This window comes from Homarus americanus, unplaced genomic scaffold (genome assembly GCF_018991925.1).
Source record: "Homarus americanus isolate GMGI-L3 unplaced genomic scaffold, GMGI_Hamer_2.0 scaffold33468, whole genome shotgun sequence".
In the NCBI taxonomy this organism is placed as follows: Eukaryota; Metazoa; Arthropoda; class Malacostraca; order Decapoda; family Nephropidae; genus Homarus; species Homarus americanus.
The window spans coordinates 3,736,274-3,752,030 of record NW_024714177.1 but is presented as its reverse complement, the minus strand read 5'-3'; the positions used below and the strand labels follow the sequence as shown (position 1 = coordinate 3,752,030).

Genomic DNA, 15,757 nt, shown 5'->3' with positions numbered 1-15,757 from the left:
TTTTTTTTTTTGCCAAAGCGAGCAGAGATATTTGCCTTGCGATCACTTCATTCTTGCGTGGTTGATATAATTGAGAAAAGAAAGAATGTAGTACAGAAATGTTTTGATGACCCAAGACAATACTCTGACTCGCTCTGTCAATAAGGTGATTAGAAGCGCCCATTAGGTGAGGTGAACAAAGCAGCAGTCTTACAGGAAAATGGAAAACAAATTAAATCGACATAAATTATTTGGTGAATAGAACTAACTCACATATATCGTTGGAAAACCGAGTCCTTGTATCCGATGTTCTTTATTTACTGTTAGTTTATTTTGTTAGTGTTCTCTGTAATACAGTTTAATGCTGAATAGTTTAGGTGAAAAGAATTCGAATCTTCTGATATGCTTGACGTTTCGGCAGAATATTGAATCTGTAGGTTTAGTTTCTTGAGAATTTAGCTTGACAGTGTTAGAATTTGACTGAGGCAACAAGTTTCACAAAAGGTATTGAGCTCTTCATGATATGCAAACGACTGGGTGGCATCTTATAAGTATGATATATACGCGAAACACGTCACTTTATATTACTGTATTAAAAACAAGTGGAAACAATAATATTTATGTAAATTCCTCACAAATATATTTTAGTTACATTCTAGAAAGTTAAATTTATTTAGTCTAGATTGATCTTGCATTATTTTATTTAGTGGATTTCAAAAATGATTTATTCCCAGTCGTGATAACTCGTGAACCATACCAGCGAGATGGTCATTACTGTTGCCTCGTGGTGTTAGTGGTGAGTAAAGTTTAAAGTATCTTAAAGAAGAGATACAAGAACTGTTATCTTCCTTGTATGTCGTGCAGGTTTGAGTGAAGTGTTAACTTGTCAACAATGACTCACAAACCTGGAGGGGTTCCGTTTTAGATTCTTTCGCTTCCTCTTTTTTAGCTTCTACCTTTTTAGTTTCAACCTTTTTCAGTTGTACTTTTTCTGCCTCTTCTACCGCGAACTCCTTTTTATCTCCGATCTTTTTGAGCTTTACTTTCTCACCCTCCTCTATGGCCGTTTGTTCTTTACCTCCGACCTTTTTGAGTTGGATTCTTTGAGCCTCTTCCATGGACTCTTCTTCTTTAGCTTTGACCTTTTTAAGCTTAACCTTTTCAATTTCTTCAACGGCCTGTCCAGACTTAGCTCCGACCTTTTTGAGTTGAACTTTTTGAGCTTCTTCAACGGTCAATTCTTCTTTAGCTTTCATCTTTTTAAGTTTAACCTTTTCAACTTCTTCTACGGCCTGTTCAGCCTTAGCTCCAACCTTTTTGAGTTGAGCTTTTTGAGCCTCTTCCATGGACTCTTCTTCTTTAGCTTTGATCTTTTTAAGCTTAACCTTTTCAACTTCTTCTACGGCCTGTTCAGCCTTAGCTCCGACCTTTTTGAGTTGAACTTTTTGAGCTTCTTCAATGGTCATTTCTTCTTTAGTTTTGATCTTTTTAAGTTTAACCTTTTCAACTTCTTCGGTCTCTTCAGCCTTAGCTCCAACCTTTTTGAGTTGAATTTGTTTAGCTTCTTCATCTACCACCTCTTCCTTAGGTTTGACCTTTTTGAGCTTAACCTTCCAAGGCTCGTCAGGGGCCTCCTCTTTCTTAATTTGTTTCCTTTTGGGTTTGTCTTTTTTGGCAGCCTGACCTTCCTCCATCTTGGCCTCCTCCTCAACCTGTGCTGCCTCCTTAATACGGGAGACGAACATAAACAATGAGCACGTGTACCTCAGACCACGTGTCAACAATGACCAGTTGTAAACCCCCAAAGACGGAAACATCAATACCGCTCTTGTACACACCAGTCTTACCGATATGACGTCACACATGTAAACACCGCCTAAGAATGGTAGGAGAGAGCCAAGAGACCTGACACGAAGGCGTGACGTCATATACCCTAGACATACGTGTCCAAGAGAGATAGAACTGAGAGAAGCGACGGACGAGAACAGTTTAGCGAGAGGCAACATGCACAGGAAGGAGACAGAGACGCACTTATACTTGTAGAACATAAAATAAAAAGTTTTTCTTTACTGAGGTGTAAAAAGTTTGTGAATAATTTATAATAAATTTGTTGATATTGGGATTAGCATGCATTAATATTTGATTACACTTTTTGTCAAATAAAAATGTAATGTTTTTTAATTTGTAGGTTTAATCCAGTGTAAACATAAAATAAAAGCTTTGAGTAGCTGTAACTATTTAATGTTGATAATAATGTGTCAAAATCTTTTATATTTGTATTAAACTGATATATAAAAATATTCTAATATTATCTCAGAGCTAATTAAAAAAAATACTGGCACTAAGATAGGTGAGAAACACTGTGTCAAACTTAAAATAAATAATACCTGTTGCTCCATTTTCTCCTCCTTGACCTCCTCCTTCTGTGGGGTAAGAAAGATGCACAAGACGCTGTTAGAAAGTGGCCGACAACCCTTAACAACTGCCTACCACAACTTGCTAAATACAGAGTTAGTCTGCTTGTACTGTACCTACTACGATGAAGACTCAAGATACAACTCATACATACGTTCAACTCTACAATAAGAGGTTAAAATAATACATTAAGCGGTGCTCATAATATTAGCATAACCTGTGTTGGAAGAAGAATAGTTTAGACATGGTTTAAGGGGTTGTAAAATGGGTTGTTCAGTTGTCATTTAAGTTGCAAAGGCAACCGGCTACCGTTCTATTTAGTCGTTTTTTTATATTTCATTTCACTTTAGGTCTTCGGGGTTTTTAGAATCCTCTTGATGTGTTATGTGTTAGCTGAGAGGAAGATCTTCAGATGCAGCGAACCAAGGAAAAAGAGCGATTTGAAACGACTGCTAGACCACACACGATGGACGAGGAGTGGACACTCAAGCTCAAGAGGGCCTTTTATTATCTCCCACTACAGTACTGAGGAAATCCTCCAAAAAATAGTGAGTTCGAGATCAATACAAATAATGTATTCATCTCGAAAATTCACCAAAAACTCTTCAAAAAAAAAATAAAATAAAATAAAAAATAAAAATTTGTTTCCAAAGCCAAAAAAAGACCTCTGAGCGAGACATCCCTCCGTCTGGGAACGATATTGCCTACCGGAGATTCTTCCTCTTCTGGTCCACCAAAGAGATCGAACAGGTATCGTTCCATGGGCGTCATATCTTGCGTATTCACCTTTGATTTTGATCTTGGCTTACTTTTTGTTTCAGTACCTGCTGGAGTTACTGGGGGAGGGGGTGAAGGCGGTTCCTCTTCTTCATCAGTTTCCTTGATGACTGAAGTTAGAACTTGATGTTTCCCTAGAGGACGGGGCGGTGATTTAATCTTCTCCTTCGGTTTAATGGTCATTGACACATCTTCTTCACTTACCTCAGGTTCTTTCTTCTTCTGCGTCTTCACATTTGCATCCCCCGCCACGGACGATTTCTTCTTCTTGGGCTCTTGCTTAGCTGTAAAGGCAGCAGACTGTTCCTCCTCTTCCTCTGGTTCTTCGATAGTCGGTGGCACCTGTTTTGACACTGGCTTCGGTTCCTCTTTAGGTGCTGGCTTCGGTTCCTCTTTAGGTGCTGGTTTTGGTTCCTCTTTAGGTGCTGGTTTTGGTTCCTCTTTAGGTGCTGGCTTCGGTTCCTCTTTGGGTTCTGGCTCCGGTTCCTCTTTGGGTTCTGGCTCCGGTTCCTCTGTTGTCTTCCTCTCGGATCTTTTCCGCTGTTGAGGTTTATATGACAGCTCAACAGTCTTCTTCTTTTTAGCACCAATGAACTCCGAGAGAAGGGAAGACATGAGATCCCCACCTTCATCAGAATCGGATTCAGTTTCAGTAGCATAAATGGGAGCGGGTGGAGGTGTTTTCTTCTTGAGGATAGGCTTTTGTGGTTCCTCTTTCGCTTCGTCGTTCCAGAATGAATCCGTCTTGTCATATTTCTCTTCTTTTTTCTTCGTTTCTTTAGATTCTTCTGCTTTTTTTGCTTTTGTTTTGGGTTCCTCTTTCTTCTTCTCCACTACCTCTTCCTTTTTCTCCTCCACAGTTGAGGTTTTCTTCTTCGGTTCTTCTGGTTTCTTTTTGGGCTGTTCTTTCTTCTCTTCTTTAACCTCTTCTACAGTTTGTTCTACTTTAGAGGTTTTCTTCTTCACTTCTTCGGGCTTTTTCTTAGGTGCTTCCTTCTTTTCCTCAATCATTTCTACAGTCTCTTCTTCCTTACTTATCTTCTGTTTCTTCTTGGACTCTTCCTTCTTTTCCACAACTTCCTCTATTTCCTCTTCCATGCGGACTTTTGAATCTTTCTTCTTGGCTTCCTTTTTCTTTTCTTCCTCCTTTTCCTTCTGGGTTTCCTTCTTTTCTTTCTTCGTAATTACCTCTTCCTCTTCCGAGATCAGAGTCTCAGATTCAGAGACTATTTCCTCTTCTTCCTCTTCTTCTTCTTCCTCTATGTGCTATATAAAGGGATGGAGGGAAAATCGGGATGAATCACTAAAAAAATCTAACCTCACAATAACAAACTAAACCAAACCTTTGTATCTGATCCTCTATAACAGCCAATAAATTCTCAAAAAAAACAAAAAACAACAGGAATAAGTAGTTTAATCCTGAGTCATATGTGGTTTATTATACCTGAGAATTATATTTACCTAGATTACATTATTATAAGGTAAGGGATATTGTTCGTGATGCTAAAAGTCTCTCAAACTCCCACCACACCTGATGCAGTTATTTAATTATGAGTGACGCTACGTTGACACACAGGTAGGTCGATAAGGAAATATTCTTTTTCTACCAAACATCAGAATCACACCACTTGAGAACTTCCTTACCTTCTCTTAAAGTTTTTTTTTTTTGAGAATTCTGACTGGGAGAACTAGACACAGAGTGGACATCTGAACAACACACTATTGTGGAGTGTCACTATGTGGGGCATGTGCTATTTGACCAGAGAGGTGGACCAGTAGAGTGGAGGGGGGAGAGTGGGCAGTACATGCAAATACAACAATGTAGGTGAGATATAGTAAAGGAAAGGGGGGCTGTAATTATCATCTTCTACATATATGAAAGTCTCCTGAAAGCTATAACATGGCAATACTTTAACATATAACAAGTCAACAGATGCTATGAAAGGTAAAGATAATCACAAAAATTCCATAGTGAAAAAAAAACTATGTTACCACGAATGAGGAAAAATTGACAGTGATAAAGTGAGGACAAGGACATGCTAAGTCACATCACGACGATACATTGTGCTTTACTAAAACATCTCGGTGATTACAGTACACGAGGCTAGGGGAGAAAAATTTATTGAATATAACATATCAGAGGCTCAGAGGCTATTATTAACTAACTCAAGGTACTGGATGCTATGACAGGGGTGTTGTAACTCTTTAAAAGGGGGGAGACAGGCTATAACAAGGAACAACATATTGAACATGATCATCTACAACATCAGGAAACAACCCAACAACTTTACCAATCGTTGTTCTGCCAACTCCTTACCTGAAAAAGAATACATACATAAATTAGACAAGATACCAAGAGAAGAGGTTATTATGTATTATATATATATATATATGTAGTTTATTGTAAGACACATTATGGCATAGTATGTATAGACAAATGTATCATGCATCTCAGTATATCAGTATAAGATTTTGATTTATAAATTATCTTCACCGAGTATAATTTATAAATCGTAAGCCTGTTTTTTTTTTTTCCTGGTGTATCTGTTGGTATTAGTGGTAGTAGGGTCAGTAAGTGCTTGGAAACGTTATTTAAGAGTGTAGAGTAAAGGTGTTTTCTACATTCAGGTGTCTCGGGTGGTGGTAAAAAAGTTGGAAAAGTTGTGAGCAGTGAAAGTTTTGGCCAAGATAAAGTTGTTTCGGAAGTGGTGAGAAGAAGCAAGAGACAGGGAAGTCTTTATAACAAAGCTCGAATCTTCCTGACGACGTTAGTTTAACTATTCTTCTTCTTCCTCAATGAACGGCAAATAATAAGTAACAAAAATAAATTAAAATCGCAGATGCGACAACAGCGCTGGAAAGGCTGAGAGAAAAAAAAATACTACAGTTGTGACTAGGCTTGGCAAAGCTGAGCTCTGGCGGCAAACGTCAGTCAACGCGAGGCTAGCAGCAGGATAGGACACCCTCACCAACAGCACCACCACTCGTAAAAGATCCTATCTCTTTCCACACGACTTTAATAGTTTTATCCTCCTGGCAGCACACCTTCTTTGGAACCTTGTGGATTTTCTTCACCCGACGCCGTACATCCACCTCCTTCTCTTCTCCCTCCGTCATTGTATCTTCATCCATCGTACTCTGAGATGTCTCGTCTTTTTCTACCTTCGTGGTTTTCTTTAAGGAGGTTTTCGTGAGTTTCTTTTGTCTCGTCTCTTCTTCCTCGCTCTCCGTGATTTCAGATTCGCTCTTGGGTGCTGGTTTTCGTCGCGTCTTGGCCGCCTGTGGTTCTTTCTCCGATTCTTGGCCTTCACTCTCGCTCACGTCGGAAGGTTTTTCTCCAGGCTTCTTCAGTTTTGGTTTCTCGTCTTTCTTTTTCTTCTCTTCTTCCTTCTTCTTTACCTCCTCCTTTTTCTTCTCTTCTTCCTTCTTCTTTACTTCCTCCTTTTTCTTCTCCTCTTCCTTCTTCTTTACTTCCTCCTTTTTCTTCTCTTCCTCCTTCTTCTTTACCTCCTCCTTTTTCTTCTCTTCTTCCTTCTTCTTTACTTCCTCCTTTTTCTTCTCTTCCTCCTTCTTCTTTACCTCCTCCTTTTTCTTCTCTTCTTCCTTCTTCTTTACCTCCTCCTTTTTCTTCTCTTCTTCCTTCTTCTTAACCTCCTCCTTTTTCTTCTCTTCTTCCTTCTTCTTAACCTCCTCCTTTTTCTTCTCTTCTTCCTTCTTCTTAACCTCCTCCTTTTTCTTCTCCTCTTCCTTCTTCTTCTCCTCTTCCTTTTTCTTTGGTTCTTCCTTCTTTTTAGGCTTCTTCTTCGTCTCCTCCTCTTCAGTGATTTCCTCCTCCTCTTCCATAGTTACCTCCGTCTGCTCAATCTCTTCTTCCTCTTCTTTCTCAACTTTTCTATAAATCTCCTCCTCTTCCTTCACTTCATCTTCCATGACGACTGTATCATCACTTTCTACCTCCTCCTCCTCCTCCTCCTCCTCCTCATCCTCTTCCTCTGACGTGTCCTGAATGTGTGTTGTACATTGTTAGGTATTGCAGTATTGAAGTCTCATGTGGCTATGTAACCAGATTAGTTAAGGACCAATGCTCTCTTGATAACTATTAAGATAACAACACTAGGTACTGACGTTATCTAACAAGGGGAGAGTGGGATGGGACTCAGAGCACTCAGTAAGATAATGGTTCAAACATAAGGGAATAGTCCAACTCAGATTATGGACAGTGTCTCTGCCCTGGGAAGGTGAACATATAGAAAGATAATTGTACATAATGACTAAAATATTGAATGTGATTTGTTATGGAAATGACTGATGCATAGATATATATTGTCTATGGATTTAATGAAACATAGATAAGAGTTTTGTAAAGTTATCTTTCTTTTTTTCGCTTTCAAACTAGCTTTAATCACATGACTATTTTGATGGCTTTATGAACCAGAAGTTGAAGGTCTTTGAGGAGAGGTGTTGAGATGAACCATTCCTTGGCTAATGACGCGATATCAAGATTGTTACAGGTCATAGGTTTTTAAGTCTTTGTTAAGCATTGTGTTTAATTTATAAAGAAAACACTAAAGAAAAAGTTTAAAGTTACAGAATTGTGATGATGTGATTGATTATATTACTCTGGTGGATTAATTAAGCTAATCCTGGTTGCCACTGTCATTGTTATCATCCCACACCTCGTCCTCAACAGATCTTCCTCCTCCTGGGGTATAAGGGAATTTTATCACCTTTCACTTGCCTTCCTCTCTATCTCTTTTTCTCTCATCACAAAAGAAGAATAAATTTCACAGATCAAGTATTTTTTTTATTCAGATTAATAGGTATCTTTCCTCCGTGTGAGAGAGAGAGAGAGAGAGAGAAAGACAGCGAGAGAGAGAGAAAGACAGATACAATTTATAAACATGCAAGGTTTATTTATATTATATTGCTGTTTAAATCACAAACTATTTGAGTGAACATGGGGAACTTGGGATCAAACAAAACAAAAAGGGTTGGATCACATCTTTGACTGGTTGAACTTCCCCATAACTAAGAGGATTGAGTCGTATTACCAGCACAGTATCCTAAAGTCTATGAACTCAAGGGACGGAATATAAACACACACTCATCTAGTAACATGGGATGGTGGCTATAAAGGTTGACAGACTTAACAATTTCTCAATGATTTTATGAGTCAATTTAAACAGAATAATTGAGGAGGTGGATATAGCTTACCTTTTTCTCTTCCTTCTGTTTCGTCGATGAAGAAATGAGAGAGAGAGAGAGAAAAAGAATTATTGTGTTTTACTTATTACCTCAAATCACTGGCTCTTCCTCACACTCTTTTATAATATCAGTTTGTATAGAATTAAAAAAAAAAGTTATATAACATACATGAATATAATAAATTAATCCAGGTATAGCAACTTATAGGACACAAAATAAATTGATTAAGAGTAACTGCCTTAAGCCACCAATTGAAAGTTTTGGTGATTTATTTCTGTATTCTGACTCATATGATGATATAATGTATTTACTTGATATAATGAGTCTAAAAGATTCTGTAGTATAATGCAGATAATTAGTTTTGTAGATTGTAGTACATTCAGTCACTCCTGCCCCCTCCCCCACCCCCCTCTCGATACTGTGTGACGACTGACATTTATAACCTAACCTAACCTAACCTAACCCAATCTATTCTATCTAATCTAAAATAACCAAACTTATCTAACCTAACCAGAGTCTTAATTTCTGTTGGTTCGTATATAGCCTATGATGTGACCTAGCTTAAAGATCTTAGTTGTTGAGGTAGAGTAAACGCCCACCCACGCCCTGGTACTGACCTCCTCCAACATGACCTCGGTGAGCATTACAGCTTGGGAACTCGTCTCACCCTTCTCGTTCTTGGCCACCAGCTTGTAGGCACCACAGTCAATCTTCTCGGTCTTCAGCATCTCCATCTGAACCACGTATTTACCCTCTCCCTCCTGTAGAAGGTAATCTTATTAGTACACCAGCAGCGTCCTGACAACCGAATTTTTCTAGCTCTTTAAAATGTGGCTCAAAGAATCAGGCCTTGAGGTGTTAGGTTGGTGATAATTTATAATGTGCAATGATTTTGTTGGATAATTATTCTTATTCTTATTATTAAAGACGTTAACATTTAAAGGGATCTGAAGAAAAAAAAATATTGAAGATCAGAGACATTTTGTACTACTGTAGGTAATAAGTTTATAAATAGCTTGTGAGGAAACTGGATTTAAAGTACAGTGTATTTTAGTGACGCTGTTCATCATTATTCTTGTTCTACCTTCGGGGTTTCCTTTTCTGACCTGTGTGTACCCGAGTGACTTCCTCTACTCTGGCCTTAGTTTACCACTCCCGCTCCTCTCACCTCATTGATGTTGACGCAGTGACGTGTGTCGAGTCGGACTTTGGTGCTGTCCTTGAACCAGTTGCAGGCTGGCTTAGAAGTGGACATAACCACGCACTCTATCACCACCTTCCTCTTGAATATTGACACGATCTTAGGCGGCCTCTTGATCGTGGGCGCCACTACAAAAAAAAAACAGATTAGGATTAACACATGGGAGTAAATCATTCAAGGGAAGTATAATGATTTCAATTGGATAATGAAGTTATAACCTGTAGACTGTAGATTGAAATTATCTTGGTTGGCAGATACATGTTTACAGGGCTTTTGTTTGGTTGTATTATTATTTATCGTTAAAAATTGTCCACCACTCAAGCCCGGTATTAACTGGTAGTTTGGGGATCCTGGTATCAGCTAACAAATACGTCCATATCTTCGTCTTACCTTCGATGTTCAGGTTCAGGTTAGCATTAAGCTCCCCAAATTCGTTCTTGATGTTACACTTGTACACACCACCGTCAGTAGGTTGTGGTTTCTGCAACGATAAAGAAGCGTCAGTGTATCCAGGTGCAGCAATGGGTTACAGCTACCCTCGGCCACTGAGTGTAAGCCGCGGGAAATAAAAGTCTCAGTCAGAAAAAAAATGAAAAGAAAAAGAATCCAGGGAACTAAGCGTAGATTAGACATGTATTCAGATGTCTCCATTGTGGTAAGTTTGCTTTGGTATGGACCCTTTGAAAGCTTGAGTCTAGTGGAGTGGACTGTATGGTTCATGACTTCAACTGAGGTATTTGATATAATCTATAAGAGTATTTATAGTATATTCGTATATTTTCTCATAGTTTTGTGGTTAAGATAAAGTATCATCTGGAAAGAGAGTATCATTGTTTTATATATTTGGAGTGTTAATGTGGGTTAGCAAACTATAGTTCTAGAGTGACTATAGTATGGGTGACTAGGAGACATTATGACACTGCTGTAGAATTGACTGTCTTAGTGACATGTTTTAGTTGGCTATGCTAGACCAGTCGTCTTGCACTTCAGTCAGTCTGGCTAGACTCGGAAAATGGAAATCTCTCGGTAAGGTTCGTTGGAAGGAACGCACGAGCGGTCAGTAAGCCGCGTTCACTGTCCAACTGCTCGAGAATTTCTTTTTCCCGAGCACACCTTGTGTTGTGGTATTAGTGTAGCGTGAGTATACTGTTGCTGAAAAATAAGATAAGAATGATGAAATCATAAGTTAGGTGAAAAATAAGAAGCAGATCTAAGATAAGCAGGAGAGGGCAAGGCAGCAACAAGAGCCGCCTTTGAGGGCAGCCAAGCAAACACAGAGGTAGTGGCTGCAGTAGTGAGGGACGAAGAGGCCTGCTGGTGTTACCCGCAACTCCATGCGGATGCGGTACAAGTCGTCCTTCTCGTGGATGACGGTCGCAGTCACTCTGGTCACGTCGAGCTCCTTGCCGTCCTTGGTCCAGCGAGAGGTGGGCTTTGGGTCGGCGCGCACCAGAGCCTCCATCAGCACCCGCCCAGCCTTCTCCTCGAACTTGATGGTGGGCTTCTCCACGAACACCGGCGCCTGGCCTGTCGGCTCCGGGTCCGACTCGATGTTGAGGTTCACGTTGGCTGTGGCCTCGCCGAATTGGTTCATTGCCACGCACTTGTACTTGCCGGCATCAGCACCACACGGATCCTGAGTCAGCAACACCGTCAGCCCAGGGGAACCGGCAGGCACAGGTGAGAGAGCCGGGGAGGGTAGATGCAAGAGGGACCGAATGAGGGGAAAACAGAGTCGGACTAAGAGGCTGGAGGGAGAAGTTGGGGAGACTTAAAGTGTGACCTCGTAGACTAAGGCTTTAATTCCCCCTTGATTAAAAACAGGCAAAACCCTCACAAAATACACTGAAATGTCTTAAAATCCTTAATATTTAAACAAAAGAGGTAGAGGGAAAAAGTCTCTCCCTCCTCTCCCAGGCCTAATAATGATCAGCCCGACTCTGAGCTATAATGCGGCAAACTCAAGGATGGAAAACCGTTTCAGTCATGGGAATTCAGATGAGGTGGAGCTCTTGAAGACGCCACAAACACACACAAACACACTCACACACGATGGTACCTTCTCATTCAGCACAATAATCTGAAAGTTATACAGTCTTATTGTCTGTTATGAGGGGTGAGGCAAGGAAGAAGCCATTCCCATCAGCAAGACAGGGAAGGGTCGTTTATGTCTCAAGCTCATACTACAAGACACTCTACTCTTACCCTCACACACTTGTACTTAATATTTCCCCTGTAGATGAGAGAACACCCTTACCTTACTTGTTTAAAGAAATAAACAAGAATGACGACAAAAATACCACTAAAACTGTACCAAGAAACTATCAAAGGTAAAGACATTCTCTCGTCCTATTATAAGGTGGAAGAGTAAATATCATGTACAAGTTCCTGAGAGTTGTCGCGTCCCTGGTCAGGATCACAAAGAAAAAAATACACAGTTTGTTTCTTCTCGTCCCATCAGGTGATTAGGAGACTCACCCACACCACCTACCCACACCATCTACCCACACCATCTACCAACACCCATACCACCTATCCACACAACCCACCCACCCACGTGAAGGTTTTAACTTTATTCCCTTAACATGAAGTGTCGATGGAATTTCTGGTTAATGTTTACGTGATATTTATCTAAATAATTTCACCCCACATTTACTTTAGAAATAAATAATTAAAGAAAACTGAAGAAACTTTGCAACTTTGGCTCAAGATAAATTATTATTATTTTTTTTTTTGGTAGTTTCTTTTTTAAGTTTAAAATCTAAAGTTGTATTAAATCCCTGAATCATATTACGTATTTTGTACTTTGGTGTTATGTCATCTGTGTTTACATTAGGTGGTGTTACAGTTGATGGCTCTACCGTGACACCCAGTAGTCGAGACTGAGAGACAGCGACTGAGAGACTGAGAGATCGAGACTGAGAGACCTTCACTACTTCTCTCACCTTGAGCCGAGAGTCATTACCCTGGTACCTGGGACGGGACAGGTGTAACGTAAAGAGACAAGTTGTGTATCGTTTTCTTAGTGGTTCTTGTTGATGGGGGGAAGAGAAGAAAGAGAGAGAAGAAACGAGAGAAAAGAGAGGAGAGAGGAGAAAAGAGAACATAGAAATATAGAAAAAAGAAAAAGAAAAACTATAACAAGAATAAGATAAAGATATCAACAGTAGGTCGGGTAAAATTAATTCACTTCAAAGAGTTGGCAGAATATTAGGCTCGTAGTCACTGCCTCGTCAAGTTGGCGGTAACCAGGGACTTGATATTCTACCACCTTAGGAAGACAATTGTTACTACTCAACTATGCAAGATGGGAGTGTAAACATTGAGATGGGTTGATGATGGGTGAGGGTGGATGAGGGGGAGGGTGGAGCAATGTGTCGTAACCTGTATTTATTGTGTCATTAAGAGCATCAAGAAAAGTGGATTCAGACTCAGTAGGGAGTTGATCTTCTGAAATGACGTCACATCAGCTTAGCAATGACGTCACACTCGCTTAGTAATGACGTCACATCAGCTTAGCAATGACGTCACACTCGCTTAGTAATGACGTCACACCAGTTTAGCAATGACGTCACATCAGTTGATCAGATACACCCCCCACTTAATTAGCCCTCAACTCCCTTTTCAAGATAACCCGAAGTCGACATGTTGTTGAGAGTTATTTTAGAAGTGATTTTTAATATCGTGGTGATTCAAGTGACCCTAAGTGAATGAGAAGTAATAAGGTACATTTATAAAAGCAGAGATGGGGGTTTATATGCAGAAGGGACACTCGTTGGGTTTTGTGGTTCATTTATATTACAATATTTGAGCCTCTCCTACTGACTAATATAAGTAACATCATGACCTTCACACTACAACAGTACTTAAGGTTGTTTCTTAGAATTTATATGGTCCAAATTCTAGACGTCGTCAGTGTTCGGTGTTGGAGAGTAAACAGTAATAATTCTCTCTGACTTAAAACAAATAAGAGTTGTATTGTCCCAGGTTTATGATGATATATAACTGACGGTGTATAGAGTTTAGACCTGTAGTTTAGACGCCTCTGTTTAGGTTTAAAAGTCGAATAACATAATTCTTTATGTGGGATATACTCAACATGCAGCCAAACTACTCCAAACATGACCAAACACACGTTTGTTTGTGGTCAGTATCTCATGTACTCAGTATCGTCCACCACACATCAATGTTCAACCTGCAACAAGTAGTACAAGTGACTCCAGTCAGCCTGGCCCCATAAGAGACCAGCCAACTTGACTACAAAGGCTTAATCACTCATATACTCAGGAACCAATCAGACTATATACTCAGGAACCAATCAGACTATATACTCAGGAACCAATCAGACTATATACTCAGGAACAGCTAATTTCGCCAGTCAGAGACCGACCTAGCCGCTCAGTTAAGGGTCACTCAGCACCATCACCGTGTCTCTCCTTACCTTAACAATACACGAATACTCGAACATCTCGGAGGTGACTTTATGTTCTTTGATAACGAGACGCTTGGCGGCCTCCAGCTTCTTGCCGTCCTTGAACCACTCCACCGTGGGCTGTGGCTTGGCCTTGCACCGTACCTGTGGGAGCGATACTTACTGTCACTTTAAGTTTATTAAGTGTGCGGCTGTGACAGACAGGTGTGTGTGACTGTGGCAGACAGGTGTGTAAACGCTCCAACAGTGAACACAAATACCTCTAACAATGCCAAGGGCAGGAATACTTCAATAAGTCCCGTGTCAGGTAAGTTTGTAACTGTTTATAGAAACAATGAGTATATATTTCTACTACTGTAGGCAATCAGTGAGTGACTTTATATCATTATATCAGTCATATATAACCAATGACGAGTGTTGCCTTATTCTGAACACTTATTGCCAGATAATACTGTTCATAAATAGAAAGACATTTTAGCTCAGTAACTGAACTCAGAGAAATATGTAAATTGTCTTCCATCTCCACAGTGCCACTCACCTTCATGGTAATCATCGTGCCAGACTCGTTGGGGATGATGGAGGGCTTGTCGAGGAAGGTGGGTGCGAAACCCTCTGGAATGGCTTTGCCCTCTGAAAGAAATAAAACATTGTTGAGTCTTTACTCTTATACAGCATAACCAAATGATATGAAGAATCTTACAACGATATAGTTCAGGGCTTCATACATCCTCTAACAATAACAAGTGTAAGAAGGTCATGTAACAACCTCTGAAGACCTAGTGGGAACACAGGCAGGCAGGACTTACTCTCGAAGTTAAGGGCGATGTTGGCGTTGGAGTCGCCGAAGGGATTGAAGGCGTTGCACCGCCACTGTCCTCCGTCCGATTCTTCAGGTTTCATGATGGTTACCGACACAATATATTGGTCCTTCCCGCAGATCTTCTTGTACATGGACACGCGACCTTGTTCCTGCACCATCTGGAGACACATACACACACACTGGTCAGCTCACAGGAAATATACAGAATATTTTCATCGAAAGTAGGAAATTATGTGACTTTAGAGATGCTAATATAATAGTAGTAAACAGTAATGCCATGTTAACTCTTTAATAGAAGCTCCACCTCTGTCCTTCACGCTACTCTATATACCAGCTCCTCCCCCAACGTGTCCTCAAGCTAAACATTTATCTGTAGAAATAATGTGACATTATTTAGTTCATGAACCTGATATCATGGTGAATATTACGAAGGGAAATAAATGTAAACGGTACAGGGTGGAACACTACAAGGACTAAATATTGATTGACTGATGATGAAGAAAATGTACAGAACAAATCAAGGAAGGTGAGAGAGAACCCTGAAGCACCTCACCTCAGTACCCTTGAACCAGGTGACCTCAGGCTCGGGGTTGGCCTCCAGTACACACTCCATCACCAGCTTATCGCCCTCCTGGCGGATCACTGGCTTCTTGGGGAATCTTGGGGCCTTACCATCAGGGATCCTGAGGGGAGAAGGGCCATGTTTACGACAACACAGAAATTGACTTAAACATTGTGGATAAAACACTTGAAAATATATGAATGGTTGTATAGTTAAGTAATCACTGTTGCTGAGAATATTATTAATCATTTAGTCTTTAGAAAAAACAGTGAACAGGACATCATAACAATACTTAGTGGGAAGAATATTATTATTTGGTGAGATAACAAAGTTTACCCTCAGTGATGTGGTTCACTACTGTCCGTC

General features: G+C 40.1%; 1 protein-coding gene across 1 annotated transcript in view; it reads right to left on the bottom strand.

Moving 5' to 3' along the window:
- LOC121877110 (twitchin-like) overlaps window positions 1–15,757 on the bottom strand; it is a 144,835-nt gene that overhangs the window by 113,385 nt on the left and 15,693 nt on the right. Inside the window, exons 6-16 of the mRNA XM_042382741.1 lie at window positions 15,383–15,512; window positions 14,816–14,987; window positions 14,548–14,639; window positions 14,019–14,153; window positions 10,902–11,213; window positions 9,968–10,058; window positions 9,545–9,705; window positions 8,994–9,137; window positions 8,386–8,400; window positions 2,367–2,402; window positions 885–1,703 (exon numbers count right to left, since the gene is read on the bottom strand). Coding sequence (XP_042238675.1) covers window positions 885–1,703; window positions 2,367–2,402; window positions 8,386–8,400; window positions 8,994–9,137; window positions 9,545–9,705; window positions 9,968–10,058; window positions 10,902–11,213; window positions 14,019–14,153; window positions 14,548–14,639; window positions 14,816–14,987; window positions 15,383–15,512 — 2,107 coding nt within the window. The remainder of the gene's footprint in view (window positions 1–884; window positions 1,704–2,366; window positions 2,403–8,385; window positions 8,401–8,993; window positions 9,138–9,544; window positions 9,706–9,967; window positions 10,059–10,901; window positions 11,214–14,018; window positions 14,154–14,547; window positions 14,640–14,815; window positions 14,988–15,382; window positions 15,513–15,757) is intronic.